We start from the raw sequence: 27,696 nt of genomic DNA, 5'->3' as shown, positions 1-27,696 counted from the left end.
GGAGACAAAGGACTGAATTAATTCCACCCAAAGTGATCTGACACCAGTATCAATGATTTGATGGCAGGTGCCTGAGGAACACCTCTCCTATGAAGCCAGGCTGAGAGATTTGGAATTGTTTAACCTAGAGAAGAGAAGGCTCTGGGGAGACCTTATAGGGGCCTTCCAGTACTTGAAGACGGCCTATAAGAAATCTTGGAACAGACTCTTCATCAGGGATTGTAGTGACAGAACAAGGGTTAATAGTTTTAAACTGAAAGAGGGTAGGTTTAAATTAGATATTAGGAAGAAATTCTTTATTATGAGAGTAGTGAAACAATGGACTAAGCTGCCTGGGGATGCCCCATTCCTGGAAGTGTTTCAGGCCAGGTTGGATGGGGCTTTGAGCAACCTGGTCTAGTGGAAGCTGTCCCCACCCACAATGTAGGGAGAAAGGCAGGGGGGCAGGCTGAGGAGGTTGAACTAGATGATCTTCAGGGTCCCTTCCAACACAAATCATTCTGGGAATCTATGTTTCTATTTCAGAGGGACAGATATGAGCTACTTGCAATATTATCAGTGTACTGTTCTGTAGAAATAGGTTTCACTAGCCAGCTGCTTTAAAATCTGTTCTAGAGGCTGTAAATTCCCAAAATTTTTGGAAATTCTCACCATTAATGCAAACATAGTTCAAGTTTTGCATTCAGTTGATTTCTGTCGTATAAAATCTTTAGGCAAAAACAAGAAATATCTTATACGTGACTGCTTAGTGACCTTGCATGAACTAAATTACCTTTCCCCAAGGCAAGCAAAGTTCCCTAGAGGTTAATTGGGAGTTTCTCCACAAATAATACACGCTACATTTCACAATATATTATCAGGTCATTTTTCATAGCAACACAGCTGATGAGAAGCTGCACAGTCTCAAGGGCATTAGTGAATTATAACCTCTTCGAGAAAAACAAGAGTTTGTTAATAAAAAAGAACAAAAAGAAAAAAAAAATAAAAAAGCATCTCTGCAGGCCAGATTCCAAACTCATCTGTTACACAAGTATATTTGCAGGAAAACTCTATTAATTTCAGCCTTACTTGGGAATTCACTCTGGCTGCTGGCAAAAGTAAATATCTAGAATATTAAATGCTGGAATGCAGTCCTCAGTTCAGGAAGCTGCCTTCTTTGAATGTCATTTTGGAATCAACATTTTGGGTTACAGTCCTTTCCAAAATACTTTCTTTCTTTGAATTGACAATGAGCACTAGACTGATTTCAGCAGACCTACTTGACAGTGGTAAGTTTTTAATCCTTGAGTAAGATACCAGAATTTGGTGACATATGCAACTCGTTGAAATAATGATATATATTTCCACAGGGAGACATTATTTCTGTTAGATATTTAATCATAATTACAATTATATATACTTTCAAGTTTACAACAAGGAAAATATTGTCATGTTTTTGGCCCTACCTTTGAAAGCACTGAAAAGTATCTAACTTGTGATCTGACCTTTAGAAACTGAAGGTCAGAGGTCAGAGCATGCCTCATAAAATAAACAGGATTTTTCTTTTAACTGCATTTTGCATTTTATTACCAGTATTTTTATGACTTTGACCATTACTGTATCAGCTTTATCCACTCTACAATGCCCACATCATAAGAATGAATGTGAACTTCACCATTCATTTCAGCGAGTGAAATACTGATCACTCACAACCAGAACCAAAGCATGATTTCAGAGGCTCTTTTTTTTCCAGGAGCTCTAAAAGTAGAATTAACTGGAGAGGAATCTGGTTGTTAACAGGAAGATACACAACAAGACACAAGACTATGCAAATTGCAACCTAGAGGAAGAAAATAAAAATCATTTGTGAATGCATCAAATGTTCTCAGAACCTTTTACTTCTCTGCTTCATATCTTAAATTACCTCCTAAATTCCCCCATAAATTTCAAGTTGGTGCAGGAAGATAGCAGAATGACTTTGAACCTCCTTAGTAGAAAAACGCAGAAAAGACCATCAAGCTTTACCCTTTTAGCTGAAAGGGTACTGACAAATAACCATAGGTGAAAACAGAAAGGAGAATGGTTATGGGTTTGTTGTTTTTGTTTTTGTCTAAATGGAAAACACAGCTCACAATGAGTTTTAACCACTGCTACTGACCAAAAATGTGAGAGCTGAAATTAGCAGAGCATACAAAGTTACCCTCTCTCCTTCTTACATACAGAAGTTCCCCATGTCTGGCACTTTAGTTTGCTTTTGTACTAGTGAATTAAGAATTTATCTTCTGCATCACAGAAAAACAAAAAAAAAAAAAAAAGAAAGAAAAGATGACCTAGGGTGTTGACATTGGGACTGACCTTTCATCAATTCTGAAGGTGACTGCATAGACAGTTGGAAGTTACACACATGGATGTCTAACCATAATATTCTTTCTATGAAGACTGCAATGGCACCACGTGAGCCAATAGCTGACATAGACAGAGGTAATGTAGCAAGTCTTCTGCTTTATCTGCCACAGAATTGTACAAATTGTACACTTCTTAAAGCCCAAATAGAATTGAATCTTGCCAGGAATGGCAAAAAGAAGCGCTTTGACAAGTACATCAGTGACAAAATGAAGACTAGAGAAAATGTGGGTCTTCTGTTGAATTAAATGGGAGACCTGGTTATAGAGGGCAATGAAAAGGACAAGGTTCTGAAGGCCTTTTTGCCTCAGTTTTTGCCAGCAAGACCAGACTCCAGGCCCAAGAGACCAGGCTGAAATGTTGGATCAAGGAAGATGTGCCCTAGTGAAAGAGGATAGGGCCAGGGAATACTTCAGCAAACTAGGCATACACAAGTCCATGGGCGCTGTTGAGATGCACCCAGAAGTGTTGAGTGAGTTGGCAGATGTCATTGCAAAGCCACTCTCAAAATTTTGCGGTAGATTGTGGCAACTGGGAGAACTGCACTAAGACTGGGGGAAAGCAACTATCACTACTATATTAATGAAGGTCAAGAAGGAGGCCCAGGGTACTACAGGCCAGTCAGCCTCACCTTGATTCCTGGGAAACAGATGGAACAGCTAATCCTGGAAACCATTTCCAGGCACATGAAAGAGAAAAAAATCATCAGGAGTAGTCAGCATGGATTCACCAAATGTAAGTCATGCTTGACTTAACCTGATAAGCTTCTATAATGAAATGACTGTCCTAATGGATGAGAGAAGAGCCGTGAATATTGTCCTCCCAGTCTTCAGTAAGGCCTTTCACACTGTCCCCCATACAATCTTCACAGAGGAGCTGTTGAAATATGGACTGGATAAGTAGGCAGTGAGGTGGACTGAAAAGTGGCTAAGCAGACAGACCCAGAGGGTAGTGGTTAGTGGCAAAGTCTATTTGGAGGCCAGGAAATAGTGGAGTACTCCTTGGGTCAGTACTGGGTCCAGTCCAGTTTAACAGCTTGGGTAACAATCTGGGTGAGGGGATAAACTGCACCCTCAGTAAATTCACAGATGACTCAAAAGTGAGGGTAGAGGCTGATGCACCAGAAGTCCATGCAGCCATCAGAGGGACCTTGACAGACTGTAGAAATGGGCTGACAACAATCTCGTAAAGTTCATCAAGGAGAACTACAAAGTCCTGAATTTGATGAGGAACACCACCAAACACAAGTACATCCTGCTGCCACCAAGCCACAAAGTAGCTTTGCAGAAAAGAGCCTAGGAGTCAAGAAGACAGCAATGTACCCTTGCCACTACAAAGGTGAATGGTGTCCTGAGCTGCATTAGGTGGAATGTTGACATCAGGTCCAGGGAGGCAATCCTTACCCTCTACTTAGCACTGGTGAGACCTCACCTGGAGTACTACGTCCAGTTCTTGGCTCCCCAGTACAAGAGAAATGGAGCTATTAGAGACAGTCCATCAAATGACTGTTAAGATGCTAAAACACTGGAGCATCTATATGAGAAAAATGTTGGGAGAGCCTGGAAAAGAGAACGCTCAGTGGGGATGTCATCAACGAATATAAATAACTGAAGGGGGGCTGTAAAGAAGAGAGAGGTATAGACTTCCCAGTGGTGCCCAGTGACAGGGCACTAGGCAGAAGACACAAAATGAAACACAAAATATTCCCTTTGAACATCAGAAAACACTTCTTCACTGTGAAAAAGAGTCAGCGCTGGAACAAGTTGCACAGAGAGGTAGTAGAGTCTCCCCCACTGGAGATCCTCAGACGTTCCCAGAACATGGTCCTCATGGTTCTTGGCCACCTGCTCTAGGTGTCCTTGCTTGAGCAGGGGGGTTGAACCAGATTACCTCCTGAGGTCCCTTTCAACTTCAGCCATTCTTTGATTCTGTATTATAACAGCTGGGACAGAAATCAGATTTAATGAGCTTTCATCACAAATGGCTTCACTTCTATTTTCCACCATCAGGAACACTCACAACAGCAAACTTTCTCTGCCCCTGAGCTCATACCAAAAAGAAAACTTATTCTTGTTAATCTGAAGGAAGATCTTTTTTTTTTTTTTTTTCCTTCTTCTTTGTTTTCTTAGGATTATGTTTTTTTAATATAGGATTTATGTAAAGATGAGAGAAGCAAGATTGTTGCTACGAATGTTTTGAAGAGAAAGTTCATACAGAAAAGGCAATCAAACTGTATATTTCCGTGATCACCTCTTAACCAAGCTGTTCTGCTGCAAGGTCAGCATAGCTGCACTGATAGTGAGAATCTGTGAGTCAGATGTTCAAAATGTTGCACCAAGGTCTAGTACCCTTAAATGAGGGCACTGTTTAACCCTGTGCATTTTATTTTTAAAGCATAAAGTGATTTCTATTGCTTTGTTCTCTTCTCAGAGGGGAAAAAAATGATGTCATATATTTCTAATATTGCCAGCACAGTGTAATATTTCGCTGTCTCTAATAGGGACGAACATAAAGAAAGCAAAACATTGCTAAAAGAAACTGTAAGTTTCTTTTCTATTCTATTTTATATATATATATATATAATGATTAGTGGTATAAACTCTATAATCAATGGTCTTTTTAATATCTGAACAACAACAACAACAAAAATCTTCTGGTAGTGTGGTTTTTTTTCTATCTTCTCTCTTCTATTCAGAAATATTTGTATATGTCCATTTATTTCAATCATTTTGCTTCTCTTGCCAACTCAATAAGATTTAAAGTATTTTGCCGTACTGTATTTTATGAGCATGTTTTCATGAATTCCATACTAAAAAGCAATATAGCATACAAGCAATAGAAAGGTACAAAATGTATGATTTTTCTCTTCAGATTAAATCTTCATAGTAGACAAGTGAAATACACCATCACTAAATCACAATCTACATAGGAAAGAACAGGGGCAAATGAAATACATGCATAGTTAGTATATAGCATGTATTATACTTCTCTTAAAATCCTTTATGAGAAAGAGGTATGAAATCAAGAAATCTCACACAAACACACACACAAATAAAAAACAGTCTGATAATGCTTACTATATGCCAATATAATGGATAATAATAATGATTTCAATTTAAAAAAAAATAACAGAAAAGTTGGCTTACTTCTCTAATGAGCTTTTTTCTAATCTTTCTTTCTCTTTCCTCTGACGTTCTTTGTTCTTCTTAACTCGAGTTTCCCACAGTCCTCTTATGAGAGAAAAGTCAAATATTATCACCTGATGCCCCATACTGTTGACATTAAGCTTCTCCTGCAAGAAGAAGCCATGATGATCACTTTGGGAGAGAACAATGAGAAAAATAAGGGACAGAACCATCATGTTTCATTAAGCTTAACAGGGAAAAAAAAAATATTAACATAATATGCTTTCTATCTTACCTAATTTGTGTAGTGTTTTGTGCTAGCAGTAATCAATGTTATATACAAGGTATTTCTACATAAAATTAATGGCTACAGATAAATGTTGAATTTTATGGAATATTTGCACTTTTCCCCGTCAAAGATAAAGACACAGTTGCAATGAACTACCAATTTGATTAAGTAACACTGATGAAAATAACTTTAAGGCCTTTATGGTTGTAGCAATTTATGTAACTAGTGTTAAAATGAGAACTAATACAGTATTTATTCATCATAAATCATGCAAAAGCACTCCGTCTTGAGTTCTTCCCATAATGATTTTTATGGACCTAAGTAATCCTGTCCTACTGTAACTGTAGGTGTTTATCTCTGAAATTAGCTAAAAGATCAGCCCTATAACACAAAATAAAAACTTACTTTCTGCAAAGATAAGATAGTTCACAAACAGTGAACACATGATCCCCATTTACTAGGACATGTAAAGGTATCTTCCAACAGTTCAAGGGTTAATACCAAAGTATTACAACCTGAGGCCATCTTTAATGTGGTGTTAAGAACTAAGCTGAACTGGATCCTAGCTCACCAATCTTTCTCTATTCAGTTAAAAAGACAGAGACAGAGACTTGCTTTTCCCAAAGTTCATCACAAACTTCTGATTCTCTTTAAAGGGGAACATCATTGAGCTTGGCCAAATAGGAGCTGTATCATCTTGCAACTTGAGGAGGGAAAAAACATGCTGGAGCACCTTTAACAACCACAAGAGAAAACCTTGGATTTGCATCTTATGAAATATAGTATGAATAGCAATATGGTGTCCCATACTAATCTAAAGGAATGGTTCACTATCAAAAAGGAAACAAATCACCTACTAAATCACTAACAAAAATATAGGTATACATCTTGAGAAACAGGTAAAACAGCACTCTTGCTCTCTTGCCTGGAGTCACTGGTGAGGGTGTAATCCCACTTTTTTTTTTCATGAAATACATGTACAGATAATTTCTGTCATTATTAGTTCATTGTGTGCTGGACCACTGTGAACAAGTCTTATAAAACAGAACATTGAAGCCTGTTAAAAATAATCGTTTTCATATAGAAAAAAGAAAAGTAAAATCAGCTATTTAAACTTTGAGGTTTCCATAGATTGAGATTTTATTAGATTCCACTTTTATTATACCATTCATTTTTCAAAAGACAGAAAGAGAGAAAGAGAAAGAGAGAACAAGAGAAAGAGAGAAAAGAGAAAGAGAGAAAGAGAGAAAGAAAAGAGGAAGGAGGGAAGGAGGGAAGGAGGGAAGGAGGGAAGGAGGGAAGGAGGGAAGGAGGGAAGGAAGGAAGGAAGGAAGGAAGGAAGGAAGGAAGGAAGGAAGGAAGGAAGGAAGGAAGGAAGGAAGGGAGGGAGGGAGGGAGGGAGCACCGTTGGAACATCCACTGATAATTGGAACATCCACTGATAACTGACAAAGCAATCTGCCCTTTTCTTTACTGGGTATTTCAAGGTTTCAGCTATTATGTTTTCCTCAGACCTTCCTGTGATAATTTTTTCCAAGCTCTATATCCTTCAGTTGGGGCTATTAAAAAATAACCCAATTTCTCTGTCCTTCTATTGTAATACTGAGGAGGAAGGGGAAAATATTCTCTCTTCTGCAGTTTTCCTCTTGTACCATCATAACTGTCCCTTTTCTCTTCACCTATAGATCTCTATAATACATAATACATAAAGGAATAATTTATTCTGAGCCAGCAAAACACCGTAATGTCCTCTGGAAGACACATAGTGTGGATTAAAATGAATTATGCAGATGTATACCAAAACGAAAAGTTCCTACCTGTCCACCTTATTTGCCATGTTAGTAAGAAACATCCCTACTAAAAACCTCCAAATGCTAGCACAGAGATACTGATACACAGAGACTGATATTTTTGTACAACAAAGTCTTCTCTATCTTAGGATGGTTAGATATCTGCTATCTTTGGTGAACATAAAGCTTCTCCCATTGCTTGTTTATCTTTACAAGCATTAACAATGAAGCAAAAAATTGTTCATAGCCTACCTGGAACTGACTGCTGAGAACAGCTGAGTCAAAACCCCATTAATAGCAGTGTAATGAGAATGGTGACCTTATTCTCAGTGGAATGGTTTATCTATAATCAGATGCACTCTCCTAAAATGTTTTCACAATTAATTTATAGGAAACTTTATCACCTAAAATAAAGCACTCTCCTCCACTGTCTAAATGAAGAAACCCAGTGACCAGGACTTCCCCCTCACAGTAGCTGCAGTCACTCTGCAGGATCTAATTCATTTTAACAGGTCAATACATAGCACTCTGTTTTGGTAGAAGGGCTATTGCAGGAGCTGAAGGGCTGAGATACAGTGAAGTGGCAGCCAGACTTTTGACCTCTGCTGGAACTAGATGGCCTTAATCAACAAAAAGTCTGAATGAACTGTGAAAGTACTCTATTTTCTTGACTTGTTCCCCACCTTCCTGTCTCCCATGTTAAGTCATCTGTTCTTTATTGAGACATTGATTTATTATTTGCTTAGGATGGAAAAGTTTATACAACTTCTATCCACATATTGGATTAGACAGTGATGCATTGGAGTTTCTCTTCAATGGTAAGTCCATGTACAAGAGGAAAAGGGGTGTCCATCATAACTCCTGAGGACTAATCTGTTCAAAATGAACAGAGCTACAAATCCTGATTAGATCACACGGTGGTAAGGTTTTAGAAATATTCAACAGGATAAACACAAAAGTTTGTTGCTATCTATAGCTCAGAAAAGGTCACTCGGCAAAATTCACAGAGCTATCCTGGACTGAAATATGGACAAAGAGAATCAACCAGGATGGCATGAAACATGGACATAAAGAATTAACCATATTTTTCTCAAAGTTCAGGTGTCATTCATTATGAGATGTTACAGATGTTGTCCAGGAAAGGGAGTCTGGCAAGCAGGCAGATATTAGACTAATCTGATACTAAGAGCAGGTTCTTCAGGGTGCTTACTCATGTGTGGAAAGAATTTGAGATGGAGAAAACAGCTACCAAAAATAATTTCTATTTCTAGAATATAGAGATGATCTGTTCAAGTTCACACACAACAATTGCCTTCTTCCCATCATCATATTAGGCCTGCACAGGAACCAAATCTATCACGTTGTAGTCACAGATGGGAGGTTTCCTCTGAGTTGAGACATGCCTCATTATAGACTTCTTTCAACTTCCCTTCAACTAACATTCGACACCTGTTTTCCTTCCCATACATAGACTCTTCACAGATAATCACTATGTACATTTTACCCTTTGTTACAAATCACAGAATGTGGGGGGGGGCTCTGGAGGTCACCTAGTCCAATTGCCACACTCAAAGCACTCACCTATTCCAACTGCTACGTTCAAGGAAGGATGTGTAGAGATGGTTGTTATACACATACTTCAGCCCTCTTTTCTCTCCAGTTTCCCCATCCTTTTGTAATTCAGCATTGCTCCTTTCACACCCCATACATGTTCATTAAGGACTAGTTTGGTCATTCTTGTGAGGATTACCCAACCCATCAACAAAGCAGTAAGTGAAAAACAATCATGATAGATAGGTAGATAGATGATAGATAGATAGATAGATAGATAGATAGATAGATAGATAGAGATATTCATATACAAGTTATTTCTCCCACAAGAAATAGGCAACTTTGTTTTCAGTAAGGACAAGTCCCAACTATGGAGCCAGCATCTGCAAAGCCCTCCTTCATAACTAGGCAGAGTTTGCAACTTAATGCCGTCTTCCTTGGGTGATATCTATATCTATATTATGCTGTGGATCATCAGCTCACCTTTCTTATATGATGTACTGTTATAATATTCATTCAGTCTTATGAGTTATTAGTGAGATAGATCACAAAAGCAAGGCTCTTGAGTAGTGTATGATAATGAAAGCACAGTGCTTTCCGGGGGGGGGGGGGAAAGGAACATAAAGGGAAGGCAAAGATGTAACTTACAAAAGAATCACTTGCAGGAAAAAACAGTTCTCTGTGTGTTCCTGTGGAAGCCGATAATCTTATCCCTGGCCATTTACACATCCAGAGAAGTAATCTACAGGGCTTTAATTGATATCCTTAAAAGACAACATACTGGGAAGTCAGTCTGATTTCTTATCTAATTCTTGCTTGGAATAGTTAGCTCAGATACAAAGCTGACTATTAGGTTAAATATTTTTTTTTATTATTGAAATATTTTCCTTTCGGAATTAGGTACATATTTTTAGGCAATATTTTTTAAGTAATATATATTTATATATTTTTTAAGTAATTAATTTCAAAACGAAAAGAGCTTTTTAAGAATAAGTATTTGCACTATGTGGCAAAGTGACACTAGAGTCTTTAACCAAAGAAGCTTGAACTAACGGCAGAAAAGTTTCCTTTTTCTTTTCTCATTCCTTCTCTTTACATTTTTCTTCAGAAAGAGGGAAGAGAAAGAGAAAACAAAAATATTATCTTTAATAATAATCATATTTAATATTTTTTAAAAAATCCCTTTCAGCACTATGGCCATTGCAACATATTCTTTTCCTCAATAATAGGCTAGGTCATCCCTAGTTTTCATCAATAATGCACACACAAGAATCCTTAAAATTAATATTTCTCCAATCTACATTCCAAGCAAGGAATTTACTTTTCTTCCCATGAGGGCTGTGCTTTCAGTCTGAGGTACTATGACTACAAATTTTTTTCTTAATTTCATCTTTCCAGAGCCCCACGCCTTCACTAGAGAACCTCAGAAAACCCCTCTCCTCAGCAAGTCTCTCAGCCTTGCTCTACTTCAGGCCCCACTTCATCATTGAAACCAATTTTTTTTTCTTTCCAGGCAATTTAATAATCTACTACCTCTTTGGGCCAGTTGAAGCTGAGCAGATGTGCATGCTCACAGAATGACACTCTTTCTGTCTGTATTGTTTTAATTCTCTGATTGCTATATGTTGTCCCTGTAAGCACTGAACAAAACAAATACCTTTACAGATATTTTATTGAGATTTCTGGTCTTAAGAAGAAGACAGAACTATTCTTTTACTATCTTGTAAAACTTTTATTCATTTAACTGCATATATAAAAAGACCTATTAAAATCAAAGGCACTTCTTATGTGTTTAAGGATACTAACACACTTAAGCATTTGGAGGATTAGGTGGGGAAAAAAAAAATCAAAATCTTAGTGATGACATTCATCATGTTTTCATTGAAATAATAAAACATTAATGCCAAATGTTATTTCTTGTATAAGCATCTGCTTAAGTATATTCATGGATTATTTTTATTTTATCATTTATTTTATTTTATTGTGTAAATTCACCTAAAGGCACCCAGACAGCTCTCTAGCATCCCCTTTAGACTTTCTTCTTTCCATGGTAGAAGGACCCAGGAGCTCTAGACTAAAATCTGTTTGGTAAGGTGTTGAAAAACTACAGAATGAAAAAGAAGGCATCTGCCTTGTAATGTCTATATTCTTTATTATTACTATGTATGGTTATTCACAGATTTAGTATACTACCTCCTAAAATCCCTTGCTCCCTTCAGCTACTGCTATCTCATCCCCTTGTGTTTGGGCCCCCCTGCACAAGAAGAGCATTGATCTGTTAGAATGGGTCCAGAGGAGGGCCACGAAGTTTATCAGAGGGCTGGAGCACCTCTCCTATATGAGGAAAGTCTGAGAGAGCTGGGGATGTTCATCTGGGGTGACCTCATTGCTGCTTTACGATACTTAAAGAGGGCTTATGAAAAAGATGGAGAGCAACCTTTTTTCTCAGTCAGATAATGACAGGACAAAAAGGAAATGGTTTTAAACTAAAAGAGGGGAGATTTAGATTAGAGGTTAGGAGGAAATTCTTCATTCAGAGGGTGGTGAGGCACTGCAACAGGTTGCTCAGAGAAGCTGTGGATGCCCCACCCCTAGAAGTGTTCAAGACCAGGTTGGATGAGGACCTGTGCAACCTGATCTAGTGGATGGCATCCATGCCCATGACAGGGGGGTTGGAACTAGATTTTCTTTAAAGTCCCTTCAACCCAAGCTATTCCATGATTCTGTGATTCTATGATTTACAGGTCTGCCATAGACCTGCTAGACAATTCCATGGCCATTTTTGACAACAACCATTGCTGTCTTGACCACTCTGTTGTTTTTGTTCTCATTTGGCCTCTGTTTCCAGAGCAGCATTGGACTCTTTGTTTGTTGTTTTGTTTTGATGTTTAACTGGGCTTAGGAAAAAGGAGAAAAATGATAACTTGCAATGTATCCAAAACTGGGCAAAACTGGGCTATGCAGGACCACTCAGGCAACTCATTTTGTTTTGTTTTTGTTGTTGTTGTGTTCTGTTTGTTTGTTTGTTTGTTTAAATGGGAGTGCTTTTCTGCAACTCTCAGTCTTTAATGCTGAAGGAGTTTCATGTCAGTTACCTGTGTGGTCAACACACGATGGCATGACCTGTCTGATCTTCAAGAAGCAAACTGTTTAAGGACTGGTAAGCTAAAAGTAGCATTGAATTCCACACAGAAACCCTATAGAAGTGCACTTCAGATTGTCAGTTTCATTGAATGAACAGTTTGCAACATTTCTGCACTCATCTCAGCACCTGAGATGTATAGATGCTCTGAGAAGCAACATCTTCTTTTGAAAGGAAAGTAGTGGAGCATAGGGTAAAAATGATCTTAGATATGATGACTGCATGGCCTTCCAGAACTGACTATACCAACTCTTCCACAGCTTCTTGTTGTTTGTCAAGGTTATCTCTGTCTTGTCTAGAGTGTGTTGAATACAGTTAGTCATATGCCAAAATTACATTTGCTTTATTATATTGCAGTCTAGCCTCATCTGAACACAGCTGGTGTCAGTGTTAATACTGGCCAACTTGCCTGTGCACTGTGTATTCTGTAGAACAAGACCCGTGTCATCTCTTTAGCCAGAAAGTTGCCCAACATAGTTCTGCTACTACTAACACAGCCAATATTAGTCTCTGTTACAGTCCTTCAGAGTTTGTATGGGCCCCGGTTGCCTTCAAAAACAACACTGTATAAACTTTCCATTGCTGAGTAGCCAAAACATTAACGTTTTCATTTCTTCAATTTGTTTAATGGTCTTGTTCATTTGAGCCCTTTTTCTTTCAGATAATCCATGTGAGAGACATGCTGAGGTTTCATGAATATTACTGGCAGGATTACATTGGGGAAAATGTGAGTGAACGTCTCCTACTAATCCTGCAAATAATTTCTTAGGAAATATGCTGACTCACACATTGAATGCTTCAGAATGATCAAGTTGTTTATCTCATAAGTCATAGACTCATAGACTCATAGAATATTCCAAGTTGGAAGGGACCCATAAGGATCATCAAGTCCAACTCCTGGCACCGCACAGGTCTACCCAAAATTTTAGACCAGTCTTTAAGTAATTTAAAGGGAACCTGACATTTGTATACCAACTGAACACATTTTTTGTGTTATCAAGTAAAACTTAAATTACAGAAACATGGTGTTTGCAAGAGCAATAGAAAGGGTGACACTGGTCACAGAATACAACTATAGTATGCTAACTGCTCAACTCTTAAGTGAGGCTCTGCTGCACTGTTCTACTTTGGAAGTGGGAGGGGACTGCAGAGCAGGAAGCTGTTTTCCCCTACACAGTATTTCTGCTGGTAACAAGACCTTATTCTACACCATCAGGGAATTATTCTCCCCAGAAGTTTTGCAGGTTTATCTGTAGCTAAACCTGACAAATATGCAGATTTAACAGTCAGAGTTTCAGGTAAGGGATCCAAGTTACATCACACTTCAGATCATATATGCATGCTTAAAGGGAGAACATGTAGGCAGGAAAACCCTGTGGATCACAGCAGGTAATCCCCTAGAAGCCTGGGTCTGTAGAGATCCAGTAAATGCTGCTGCACCACAAAATAAATTGAAGAGAAAAGGGACAAGCTGCTCCAGGCTTGAGAAAGCAGTCCTGACACCTGGACGCAAGCCCAGATGTTTTGGGAGTTTGAAATGTTCCCTCCTGCTCTCTCAAGAGCACATTCTCAGGCAGCCAGCTCCTAGATGAACAAACATAGACAGCAACACTTCTAAACTATTTAGTAGTCCAGCTTTCACTGAAGCTAATTTCAGAAATTAGTGTCTTTGCATATCACAGGTCTTAATCCTAAATGCTCTGATAAATCAAGTTATTTTTGAGTTTTCTATTTATTATATAAAAGAGGTTTTTAAGAACCAAATCTGACATTAGCCTCTTTAACATCTTAAATAACTTTTTCATAGTTTATATACCACAGCTAATTGAACAAATATTTTTTTCTTAACCTATTCCTTATAATTCAGGTAAGAATAACTAACTATGAACATAAAAAAAAATACAAATTAGAATTAAAATAAACATAAAAATAAAAATAAAAAGATATGTGAATATAGACATTGAAGGGCTGAGCTTGGTTTCCACACATTTCTCTAACCGTATTTCTTATTGTCCACTGCTGCAGCACAATATCTTACTGACAGTTTTCATTAATCAGTTGGTATTCTTGATGTAAATTAACCAGTCTCAGAAACAAGATTCCCCTTTATCACTGCAGTCTTCACATCTTGATTTTCAAATAATTTTTCACCAGGTTATTCATTAATTAGGTCTTTAATTATGGATTAATTAGCAGCAGAATTACAGTATTCCTTATACTTCAACTCTTGTAGCACTGATATGCTTGCCATCAAGCATGATAGATATATGCATATGCAAGGGGATTTATTACAGATGTATACCCCTAACACATCAGTGAGCTGACTAATTATTCAAGGTGATTCTTCCACTGGCAATGTAGCTAACAAAACAGTGGACTGATGTCTATGACACAAATCCATTCTTTATTTTTTCACATTACTGAAGAGAGGTCTATTTCTCTTAAGATTGAGAGAGGTCTGATGTATTTGAACTGGGGACGTATTTTAAGGCTGTTTCTTGTCAAAGGAATAACAGTAGCTCAAAAGTATATTACATATTTTTAAAAATGGTTGAATCTACAAATATAGCTGTAGCTCAAAAGTATATTACATATTTTTAAAAATGGTTGAATCTACAAATATAGCTGTAATCAGCAGATGAAAACAATTGTCATGGGTAGTAGACAACAAAATCCTCGAAAAGCTAGAGAATGTATTAAGAGTTAGAGATACTCCAACTGAATTACTTATTCAAAGACACATGGCAAATAAATTTGCGCACAGTACCAATGAACAAAACATAGAAACTTTCATATATTACTAGATTATTTTAATTAAACAGAAAGTTACAGTCTCAGGGTTCTCAGACCTGTTTTACGCCATCAATGTTTTTTTTGTTGTTTTGTTTTGTTTTTAGCAGAACCTTTGATTGACTTATTCGCATTCATCATATGGATAATGGGCTTTGGCCATCCCCAGGAAGAAGGACTACTAGTGTTACCTTTCATACATTGGCAGCAACTTGTGGAGTTACTTTTATGGGTGACACCATCATAAATATTATTTTAGATTGCATTTCCTAATTGAGAATAGCGAGAGAACAGAGAATAGACAAAATTTTCATTATGTCCTTTTGCTCTCCAGGTCCATTTTTCATGCACTGAACTAAGAAGAATCCTATCCTATTACCTGCATCTTCCCCTACTGCAGAAGGTGAACAAAAATCCATGTCTGACCTATGACATCAAGCCTTTTAGTCATTTCTCATTTACTCATATGTTGAGTAAAATGCTCATAGCCTAAGAATTCAGATTACGTGATTTAAGATGATAGAACAGACAATTTAGATAAGCAAGATAATATGCTGTTTTTAACTACTTCAGCAGCTAAGTTAGCTTAGCTTAAGTTGTCCAAACCCCACCACACAGCCATGAGGTGGCAGCTGTATTTCCTCAGTTCTCTTCCCTGACCATTGATGTAGCCTTAGAATTTTCTACCACATTCTCCCATGCCTGTAGACAGGAGAAACAGGTGGCATAGATAGCTGGGCATCCTTCTTGTAGCAGTTCTTCACCTCCACCTTCTCTCTGAGCAAAGTGAATGAAACTCTTTGGTAGAATCTTTTTTGATCCTTGCAATGGTGCTGAGTTTACTACTACCAAAAGGAGGAGAACTGGTCTGTACCTTTTAGTCTACAGAAAGTAACATGTCAATGATGACAACATTTGACTTTAAATGAAAGGTTTTGCTCACAAAATATTTGGCAGGTTGGATTTCCTATACCATGTTAGATTAGCTGTAAGTGGCCTTCAGAAACTGAACTTCTATAACTCTTTTTAAGTTCCACTCTAAATTTTGACAGACAACAAAGATATATGACCAAACTACCCCAACCATTTTTTTATTGAAAATCATTCACACACCAGCATATGTCCTTGAGATGTAATAGCAAGGGTTTATTACAAATGAGTCATGGAGTGAGCAAGTAGCTGGAGTCCTGAAAGCTTTTCTAAATTATACAGTTTGGGTTTGTCACAGTGTAAATGTATTTAGAGGAACAACATATGGGATGAAGCTTACTATCTTTAAAGGTATCCAGCAAACACATCACTTCGGATTAATGCCTTACATTTCAGCTGTTTTTCCCGTATAAATTAGCACTTAAAAATCCACAGCACAGTAGCAGCAGCAAAGACCTGATAATGACATTTCACTTTCACTGCTATTTCCCACCTTGACCCCACACATCTGAAGAAATACAATAATCAGCAAAACTGTCACTTACCTACTACTAAAGAACACGAGTGTCCAGAGCTCCTGAGTGTACTCTGTGGTTATTTAATTTGGGACACAGAGGTTGTTTATAGCAGCAGTACAGCTCGTGGCCAGCCAAACCTGTCTGAACCCCACAGCGTGACTAGCCTTCCAGATGTACTAATATGCTATATTTGTAAAGTGATAACATGATCTGTGGTCTTACAGCAGAGACATGGGCAGGATAAAATATCTACACTGCGTGACTCAACGTAGGACGAGAAACAGCAGTGCTGAGGGCAGCATCTCATCTGCACCAAAGTGTAACAGAACTAATGTTATTCATGCATATGTATTTTCCTTGGAAAACGAAAAGGAGAATCAACACCATAAAAATACTCTGTATTCCCCTGGTACATGATCTGTCTTCCTGCCTACATCCATACAAGTGTGAGAGATAAATAGACACACACGCACACAGACACTCACCATGCAGTTGCCCTGAATGATTGATTTATAGCAAATACTACTTTTACTTGCTCATTTTTTTATGCCTACTGCCGAGAATAGATGACAATATTCCTCTTTGCTAAGTGTTGCCACTGAAAAAAAATATCACTCTGGTATATCATGTCTGTCAGGGTGCCTTGAGGGCTGGCAGTTCCCTTGCGGCTCACCAGGAGGGTTCACAGGGGCTGGGGCTCCCCATGGGTGCAGCAGAGAAGGACCTGCTAGCTGGGCTGGTCCTACCTCCCCAGCCAGGAGCAGAGCAGCAGAGGGTGCACCAGATCCAGGCACCTCCATGGGGAGAGGAGCAGGACAGGGATGGGAACAGGAAGGGGATGGGGCTCAGGCCAGACCCTGAGACAGGCCTGCCGGTGGAGACAGGGCCGTGGGGAGCTGCAGACCAGCACTGCTGTGGCCTCAATGGGCCAGGGTCTCATGGCCCTGGAAGCTGTAGTGAGATCCTAGGCCATGTTGAGGTGGGGAGGAGGGGGACATAGAAGGGGGCTGAATTGGCATGCTGGGCTCTGGGTAGGTGGGAGAGACCTCCGGGGGGGGGGGGAGGGGGGGAGAGGGGGCAGGCAGGGAGAGAAAGGGCCATCAGTGCCCTCAGGACCTTGATGATTGAAATGTTTGGATCATATTCTTAGTAAAATAAACTCATTCATTCCTAATTTTAAAATCATTCTTAGTCAAAAAATAACTGATTTATACCTTCAAACAGAAAGAAAGACAATCCTTTTAACAGAAAGTATGAAGTCTATTGTTTTCAAAAACAAGGTTTTCCTTCAGAAACATTTCCAAAAACTGCTTTTGATTTGATTTCCTTTTAAGTTCAGCTTTGCAATTAAAATATCATTTAATTTTCTGATAAAGAACTGGCATTTTCCAACCATCTTTGGTTATTATTCATCACTGCCAGTAATAACAAGCATTAATTACAACAGCTGGGCTTGGCTTAAAATTCATATACCAGTTTTACATTGCTGTGTTTCCAGTGCTTGCACTGAAACCTTACTACATTGGTACTAGCAGGAGAAAATCGGGGGGGTGGGGGGGGGGTGGGGGAGGGGAACCATGAACTGGAGATTTAATCTCTCAAGTTTGTCTTTAAGCCTGAAAGAACTAATATCAGGATTCACCCTGATCTTTTCTGATGTAGCATGCTTCACTGCCTGGGTGGCATGCCTGGAGAATCTGCATCACAAGTCCTTACCCTTTGGTCATCTTATTTTGCACAAACATTGGTGATAAAAAGTTTATTGATCACCACTACCATATCTGAGTTGCCTAAGATGTATTTGTTGTCTCCTACATCTGCCCACCTACAAGCACATTTTTGCCAAATAGCTATGAGAGCTTCCTGTAACTGTGATGCATATTGGACTTCAGCTGCAAGAGCTGACTAAGCAATCGATGAGAGAAGCAATATGCATATATACTGTGGAGCAGGCAAAATGCATCGTTTGTGTGATCAAAAGCACACTCCATATTTTTGTTTATACACTGCCTATTAAAACACATTCCCATATTTTTGTTTGGAACACAGTAACATGAAATTATTCTTTGGGTCCTGCACCTGGGACACAACAACCCCAAGCAGTGCTACAGGCTGGGAGATGAGTGGTTAGAAAGCTGCCTGGCAGAGAAGGACCGGGGAGTATTGGTCGATAGTCGGCTGAATATGAGCCAGCAGTGTGCTCAGGTGGCCAAGAAGGCCAACAGCATCCTGGCTTGCATAAGAAACAGTGTGGCCAGCAGGGCTAGGGAAGTGATTGTCCCCCTTTACTTGGCTCTGGTGAGGCCGCACCTCGAGTACTATGTTCAGTTTTGGGCCCCCCTCTACAAGAAGGACATCGAGGTGCTCGAGAGAGTCCAGAAAAGGACAACGAAGCTGGTGAGGGGTCTGGAGAACAAGTCTTATGAGGAGTGGCTGAAGGAGCAGGGATTGTTCAGTCTGGAGAAGAGGAGGCTCAGGGGCGACCTTATCACTCTCTACAGGTACCTTAATGGAGGCTGTAGCGAGGTGGGGGTTGGGCTATTCTCCCACGTGCCTGGTGACAGGACGAGGGGGAATGGGCTAAAGTTGCGCCAGGGGAGGTTTAGGTTGGATATTAGGAAGAACTTCTTTACCGAAGGGGTTGTTAGGCATTGGAATGGGCTGCCCAGGGAAGTGGTTGAGTCACCATCCCTGGAGGCCTTTAAAAGCCATTTAGATGTAGAGCTTACTGATATGGTTTAGTGGAGGATTTGGTAGTGTTAGGTCAGAGGTTGGACTAGGTGATCTTGGAGGTCTCTTCCAACCTAGATGATTCTGTGATTCTGTTAATTAGCAATTATATTAATAAATATTTCACTGTTTCAGGATTCATCAATCACTGTATTTTACAGGTGTTGATTTTGACTAAGGAAAATAACAGGTCTTGTAGTGTTTAAATGTTGAGAGACTGAGATGGGTCTCAGCAACAGACAGCTCCCATTTAAGTTGTAATTACATCCCTGGCCATAGCCAGAGTCATATCATAGATAGCTGTTCTCAAAACACTAATCATAGCCTATCCATGAGAAGGGGAGTCTTGGGAGTTGTGCTGACAAAGGAATGAGGAAGCAAAGATCACCTCGTGAAATCAAAATTGCCTAATTTAGAAAAATAAAAATAAAAGATGTCTTCCATAGGAAAAGATGGAAGGAAAATGAAAGATGGAAGAACAACTGAGGAAGGAACTGAAGAGAGGTATAACAAGTAACTGAAGAGACTGAGAGAGGAAAATAGTGAGACAGAGAATATAATGTTGGTTAGTGATGTATCTCAGTATACTTTACAAAAAAAGATTAAGGAGAATAAAATTGTAAGCTAGGTCAATACCTAACAAGCTTCATTCAAAGTCTTTCTTGCCCCTGAGGTTGTAGCAATCCAGTCAAACAGCAGTCTATTCTTGGAGCTAACAAGGGAGCTGGTATACCAACGAATAAAGGGAAAATCTTGGCAACAGGCACAAAGGATTGAGAAGTAGACAGGTCAGTCAACAGACAAAAGGCTTGTCTGAATCCAGCCAAATTTACTGGCAGGCCTGTGACAATTTAAGGCATGCTTGGTTGACAGAGGCTAGTTCCCTCAAAAGTACTCTGTGCCTACTGTGCACTGCATCCCAGTGCACGGCCTGTTGCAATGCTCCCTGTAGGAAGTGCACCTCATTGAGCTGATGGAGTAGACCTGGCCAGGGTCTGTATACTCATGCAACATTGCAGTCAAGTGAATCCTCTTCCTGGACAAGGAGCACTGCATGGGAAGCACTACTGAAATAGTTATTTCATAAAGAGGGAGGTCCATTCTGGCAGCTGAAGATAATGAAACTCACTAGACTAGAGCTATCACCAAATGGAGGTGGAGCCTGTGCTGAAATTTCTGGCATCCCAGTCTTGATAATGACGTGCAAAAATGCCCAAGCTGTCACTATGTGAAGCCAGCTGTTCCACAAGACAGCAGCCATATCATTTTCAATGACCAACTCTCACTGAAAGCAATACAGCCTTTGTCATGCATCACTGTATTCATCTAACCCTGCTGCTATCCTAAGACAGTAGATCCTCTACGCATGACACAGATGAATCCACAACTCAGATAGCTAATCAGGATAACCAAGTGTTGCCTATTAACACATAGATCAAGAGATTTTTATTTTTTTTCTATTCTGCTGTAGTTGGAACACACTTAGTTCCCCTACCTCAACAACCTTTCCTGCTGTGCCACTTTATAGAAAATTCAAAATGTACAAGTCATCAAAGATACTAACAACTTGATGTGCTTAATAAATTATTGCAATAGATAAAAATGCAATAGATATGCTCTTTTTTGGTTGGTTGGTTGGTTGTTTTTTTTTTCTTTGTTACAATTTGGATAACAATATGCCATTAAATTAATGTCAGTAAAAGACTTCAGACAACCAAATGAGTGTCAACATAACACAAGCTCCAGACCTAGCATGAGTAAAGGTGGGAAGAGCATTTACTGTATACAAGACACCTTTCCATGAACACTTCAGACAGAAGACTGAGGACAAAAGTGCTTGTAGCATAGCTTTCGTGAAAACCACTATGGTAACAATTAACAGCAATTTAAGGACACATTTCCCACAAATACCCAACAAAGCCAAATTTATGAGAAGACTTACACAAAGTCAGGCTGAAGATAGAACTTCCTATACAATTTTCCATTTGCAGAAAAAAAAGAAAAAAAACTGTTTAACAAAAAATATTTTTGCTTGTTGCATTATTTTTACACTATTTTTTTGTGGCCTTCAGCCTACAGCTGCCAGAGCTTCAGAATGACTGCAATAATACTGCAGAATCCATAAGTCCCATTACATATCAGTTCAGCAGGGCAAATTCGTGTATCAGTAACCTCCCAGTCTTGAGGGGTCAGCCCCTTCTCATAAAGTCTCAGTAAGCACCAAGGGAAAGATCCAATTTATAACTCCTGACAGAGCTACCACTAAGAGGTGGTTGCTCTGAAATGTGCCTGGAGCATTAATATGATGGGAAAAATCTCAAGCAATGTTTGTATTGTGGGCCATGAGTCACACTGGTTTGCTGTCTTACCTGTGCGACGAAGCCTCTTGTACAGACCTATGCTATTACACAAGTGCTTCAGCAGGATTGACTTACGATTCTTTGGTGAAGTTGAATGAAAAAAAAAAGTCTTAATGAAAAAAAAAAATCTTCCTTTGTTGCTTTCTGGCAATTTTGTCAGGGGATCCTGTTGACATGGTAGGTAAGTCTTTAAGAGTCACAGCTCCCAAGTGATCTGGGAATAAGTAACTCTCAGAGAACCACAAAATACCTCAGGAATTGTCTCTGGTATTTCTTAAATGTCTTAAAAAACATTTCAGCTTGTTGAGGCTGTCTGTCCAGAGGTAAATCACTCTTCAGTAAATGTGCAATGACCTTAAAATCATGAGAGCGAGAATGTCTACGAGTTTCTGAAGGATTTTGCAGGCATGCTAGGGAAGAAATACAGCACTTAAAATTTAGAGTTGTACAAGACACTACAGATTTTGCCAATCTTTTTGAGTAGACAACAAGACTCTGATTGGTTGAGATCTTCCCAGGAGGTTGTTAGCAAAGTTATAAAGGATACCAAGATTAAACTATATTAGTACCAATGATAATATTAGCACTAGTGCTTGATGATGAACCCTCCATGTGAAAGATGCACAAAGATGTAAAGTGGAAGTACAGCTTTACTCAACCTCAGGCTCCTTTTAGAGCTACTTACACTTGTTCCAGATTTAAACTGAATCACCTCATTTAAGAAACATTTTCTGAGCAAAATAATGGGCATGTTATCTATTGATCACTCTCTTATTACATTTAATTGTGCAACAAATCAAAGGCACAGGAGCCTGCTGGTGTGAAAGAACAGAAATTAGATGCATGTTACATTTGATTGACCTGCAATTGCTGAGAACAGGAGGCTCTTTGGTAGGAGCCAGATTCAGTAGACAGTCTCATTAGATGTGTCATTAAAGGGAGCAAACCGTAACTATTCATCCACGCTGAGCAAGTCAGTGAAGCAGCACAAGCTCTTTTAAGGGGTGCATATCTTTATCAAGCTGTAATAGGGTGCTGTCAAGGGATACAAACATGTTGTTTTCTGAGGAAGATTAAACCTGGAAGAAGAAGGGCAAATATAGCTAAGTTCACTTTATAGTCAAGTTTGTGCACCCAGAGTACAGGAGCAAACAGACCAGTGGGCTATCAAATACAACACCCTACCATGGCATCATTTCAGGAAGCGTGTCTGAGAGGATGAGGTGACTTGCTGGCCCTTTGAAAACGTCATCATCCCGGAGATCCCCAGAGATTTACAGCTCATACTCCACTGTAGTAAAATAAAGAAAATCAGTGTTCTTTCTCTGAGCCTCCTAAGAAGGAGCACACATGCTGTTGTCACCCCCCTCTTGCAGTCCTGCTGTTTTGCAAAACTACAATAGAAGAGGATGTTTTTATGAACGAAACAAATGGTGCCATCTACCGTCCAAATGACAGGGCCACCTAGCTCCCTTGCATACATAGGAGCTAGCCCCAATTTTTCTGCTTTTTCCTTTATTTCTGTGTCGAGGCTCAGAGGCAAATGCGCTTTCGCAGTCTACTTTGAGAAATACATGCAAGAATATGTTACTAGAACATTTAATTATCTAGTATGACTTCCCTGTCTCAGTAGTCCCATCATAGCACCATAAGCAGTATGCAGTACTTACGGAGTATATATCTCTACTACTAGACACAGGAAGTAATTTTGCTGGAGGAAGAGTGTGCATGAACACCAGATACAGCTACAAACTAAAGAGAGGTAGAAGCTACCTCTGTCTTCTGATCCAGAAAGGTGTTTCTGTTTTTATTTTTAATTCCTGACCTGCTACTAGTGACTTAAAAAGTTCTCCAATGATCAGCAACCTTTGTTACTTAAGCTTTTATTATAGCATACCTTAAATAACTCATGTTTGGAATTAATTGTTACAGAGGATAAAAATGCAAATGAGAAAATAGAGCTGGCTTTTGCAGATCCCCAAGTCCAAGAGCAATAACTTTGCATTTAATGAAATAAAGGAATAGAGACAACCAATAATTAAAAACAGGTTGACAAAAAATCTTTGTAGCTTCCTCCTGATAACTCATGAGGCTGTCATATAAGTCAGGTCAGCAAGCAAGGAAAAACTGACATTAGAAAACAAGAAAAAAGAAAAAAAGAAAAAAAAAAAACTGCCCTAGAGTGCCAGGTGCCTGGTCTTGGCTTTACAGGGGAAAAAGTGTAATCTGACCTCATGTTGCCATCCTAACGTGGTAAATCAAAGAAGCTGTACTGAAGGTTCACAATGAACTTCTGGGTTCTGTCTGGCTCATGACCAAGTATTGCCAACTGGGGCAGCAGATGCACATACACTTACCATTGTCTGCTTTCCACCAGCTATGCTGGTGGCTAAGCAGACCATGAAGGTTCTCTGAAGTATGTTTGCAGACAACAGTTGGTTGGCACCAATTTCAGTTTACCTAGAAACAGCAGGTAGTTTTAATGTTTTGCTGGCTCAGGAGGCACCTCCTGGACTACACATGAGCCAGAAGAAAGTGTTAATGTAAATTAAGATGTAACCCAGGTGGCTTGAATGGAAGATTTACCTCAAAAGTTTATAAAACTTACTGAAGTGCAGTCAGACATCTTTTCTGTCCTGACCCTCTGTGCCTACGCAATATTTTTGGGCTTTTGCCAAATTCTTATCACAACTTTATAAGGTAAGGTAAAGCCATGGTGAAAAAGAGTTTTAAGCCATACCTGCAAACTAAAAATAGAGTGGGAATCTGAATGTGAGTTCTAACAGAAGCAACCTTCAGATTAGTACAGAAAAAAAAAATGGTGAATGACTTCTCAACTCAGTGTCTTTCTACCTACTGTAGATTAAATTTAGATGACACTGCCATGACCTAATCAATGTGTCAACAAACTTTCAGGCAAATTTCAGGCATGCATCCGAAATGAGAGGACTATCAGACGAGTATAATTTTTAGCTTTAAAGTGACACATAAGAAGCTATCTCAAATTAGCACAATAAAGCTCAATCCAGGGTAGAAATGAAAAGTTTGTCCTCAACATAGCTCTTGTACCATTATAATCTAATTCTGTAGTGTTTCTCTCCTTGCACTACTTCCTGCTCTATCCTGTAGACAGAGCTGAAATAAATTATATAGCACAAAAATTTGGCCTCCAAAGATGCCATTTTAACACAGCAGATGTAAAGACTTCAGGAAGAGACCTGAAAGGAAGAAAAATAACTTGACTGCGCCAGTCTGTTGGGATGTTAATGGTTTTCATTCATACAGAGTACTGGGTTTTAGATTAAAGGGACAAAAATATAAAGACCAAGAGTAAGAATGGAGGCCTGGAGGTGGAAAAAGAAGAGTTTTAATTTTATGAACATTCTTGGCATACATCAATATTGATAAGGCAATTCTCTCAGAAACAGTGAGGCATCTCCCACTGCATGTGACTCTTGGGGCTAGTTAACAGAAGGTGGATGCCACTGAATCAAATATTTAGCAGCAATGGAATAATATCTGGCAAAACAGACTCACGTCTGAAAGGTCAGAGATTCCAAGTTTGCTGACCTTGCAGCTTATACACCTTCATATCGCCAAAAGCCACAGGATGTTTTCCTGTGCTGTGGAGACCTGAGGGCCACAGAACTTGTGGGTGCACAGGACAGAGGTGAGGCTCAGTCCCAGGAGTAACAACACTCAGCTGCAGAAGAGGCAGAACTGGGTTTGGCAGGTGCCAGTCTGAGAGTGACTATTGGCACTAGTCCTAACAGTCTTTTCTGGGTCCCCCTGTCCAATCAAATATATCATTTTTTTTCTGTGTCGGCATAGACCCACCAGTCATGTTTCATGGTCTCTGGATATGAGACATGCTTGAAGTTCTTGCCAGCTTTGCAGATGAAAAGCTCCTCACCTACTACTTCGGTACTAACAGTGCGCTATCAACAGTGCTATCCATTATCAGTACAGTTTTAAGCAGCTGAGCTTTGTATTGTCAACGACAGTAAATATTAAAGATGCTACAACCTCTAAATATATATTATCTTTCAGTCTGTCAAGCGTACATTGCAAGAGGGGGCAGTGGCAGTTACAGAAGGTAATTATAGGTGGATACAAAGTAGTTTATCATAGCAGATGACAAATTGCAAGAAAGGATGAAGGACCTTTGTTCTATGTGGGCAATTCATACAGACTAACCAATAACATTAAAATAATTAACCTAGTAGAATGTAATGATTTTTTAAAACAGCATAAATGGTATTTAATTTGTTTAAATGAACTACCCCATTAAGACTCAAACTCATCATTTTGATTTAGAAAGTTTTAATAAGCCCAACCTTTAGCACAGTTTTAATAACTGTATTATAGATTTATAGATAAATGTCTGAGGTGGAAAATATCCTTATACAATGAACTCCTGATTACAGATGGCAAGGATTTCTCAGGAAGTTTTAAATCAGTGAGATTGGTAATAATTTTAATAGAAATAATATTCTATGTTTTTAACTCTAACATCAGGCATTTGCACATTTTTACCAGGACTGTAAAAAATTATGGTCTGTGGCAACAAAATTACAGGCTTCTAACTTTGAAAAAAAAATAAGTATATACATATATATATGTATGCGAAGTGCTCAAGTACTACAGTGGAAATAGCAAAATACTGACAAACGAGAAAGAGACATTATCCAAGTTGCATCATATAGTTAGCCACTATAGTGAAAGCATCTTTTAAGAAGTTTTCTGTGACCCTGGGCTCTTGAATTCAGTCTCCTGCTACTGCAGGTACCAGTCAGATAGTGTAGTGTTTTTCACCACCTGATGAAACTGCACCAGTGCTATTGAAGAAATAGCTCCCACAACTCATTTGCTTAGAATCATCGAATCATTAAGGTTGGAAAAGACCTTCAAAATCATCATGGTCCTCCAGCTCAGGGCATCCTGGGTCCCAAAGCCCATAATCAGCATTGAAGATGCAGGCAAAGAAGGCATTAAATGTCTCTGTTTTGCCTATGTCCTTGTCTGTGAGGTGACCTTCCCCATCAAGTAGCGGACCTATGTTTTCTTTGGTCCTCCTTTTTCTGTTCGTATATCTAAAAAAGAACCTTTTTATTGTCTCCCACAGACCTGGCCAGTTTCAACTCTAATTGGGCTTTGGCCACACCATTTTTTTCCCTACAAACACGAACAGTGTCCCTGTATTCCTTACATGTTGCCTTGACCCTGCTTCCAGCAGCCATACACTTTCTTTTTCTGCCTAAGCTCCAGAAGAAGATCCCTGGTCAGCCAGACCAGCCTTCTACCCTGCCTGCTTGACTTGCGGTATTTTGGAATTCCCTGATCCTGTGCTTTTAGGAGGCAGTGCTTAAAGACTGACCAGCACTGATGGACGCCAATGCCTTCAAAAGCAGTTTCCCAGGGGACCTTGCTGACTAGTTCCCTGAGCCTGAAGTCTGCTTTCCCCATATCCAGGGCTGAAGTTTTGGTGGCAGTTTTCCTTCTGTCACCATAAATTCTAAACTCAACCACATCATGGTCACTATGTTCGAGACGGCTGCCAATTGCCACATCCCCCACAAGACCCTCTCTGTTCTCCAGGAACAGATCTAGGAGGGCACCTTTCCTAGTCGGCTCCCTTAGCACCTGCACAAAGAAGTTATCATCTAGGTGCTTTATGAACCTCCTGAACTTGCTTGTTTCGGCTGTGTGGTGATCCCAGTTGACGTCTGACAAGTTGAAGTCCCCCATAAGGACAAGGCTAGTTGATCTCGAGGCATCTCTTAGTTCTGCAAAGAATAATTCATCGGCGTTGTCATCCTGGCCAGGTGGTCTGTAACTGGTGTAACTCCCACAATGACATCCCCTTTATTTGTTCATCCCTTAATCCTTACCCAGAGGCTCTCAACTTTGCCATCGCCAACTTGAAGTTCCGCACAGTCCAGCCCCTGCTTCACATACATTGCCACCCCGCCACCTCGCCTACCCTGCCTGTCCCTCCTGAAGAGCCTGTGACCATCTATTGCAACACACCAGCGACAGGACTGATCCCACCAGGTTTTGCTTATGCCGATGATGTCGTAGCTGTGGGA

At 39.4% G+C, this 27,696-nt stretch overlaps 1 protein-coding gene across 1 annotated transcript in view; it reads right to left on the bottom strand.

The window, feature by feature from the left end:
- Nucleotides 1-27,696, bottom strand: part of LRRC2 (leucine rich repeat containing 2) — a 103,379-nt gene that overhangs the window by 60,373 nt on the left and 15,310 nt on the right. Inside the window, exon 2 of the mRNA XM_040541192.1 lies at nt 5,529-5,674. Coding sequence (XP_040397126.1) covers nt 5,529-5,653 — 125 coding nt within the window. The 5' untranslated portion in view covers nt 5,654-5,674. The remainder of the gene's footprint in view (nt 1-5,528; nt 5,675-27,696) is intronic.

The sequence above is a fragment of the Cygnus olor genome, chromosome Z (assembly GCF_009769625.2).
Source record: "Cygnus olor isolate bCygOlo1 chromosome Z, bCygOlo1.pri.v2, whole genome shotgun sequence".
Classification (NCBI taxonomy): domain Eukaryota; kingdom Metazoa; phylum Chordata; class Aves; order Anseriformes; family Anatidae; genus Cygnus; species Cygnus olor.
Note: the sequence above shows the minus strand (reverse complement) of the source record. Positions and strands in the feature narration are given on the sequence as shown.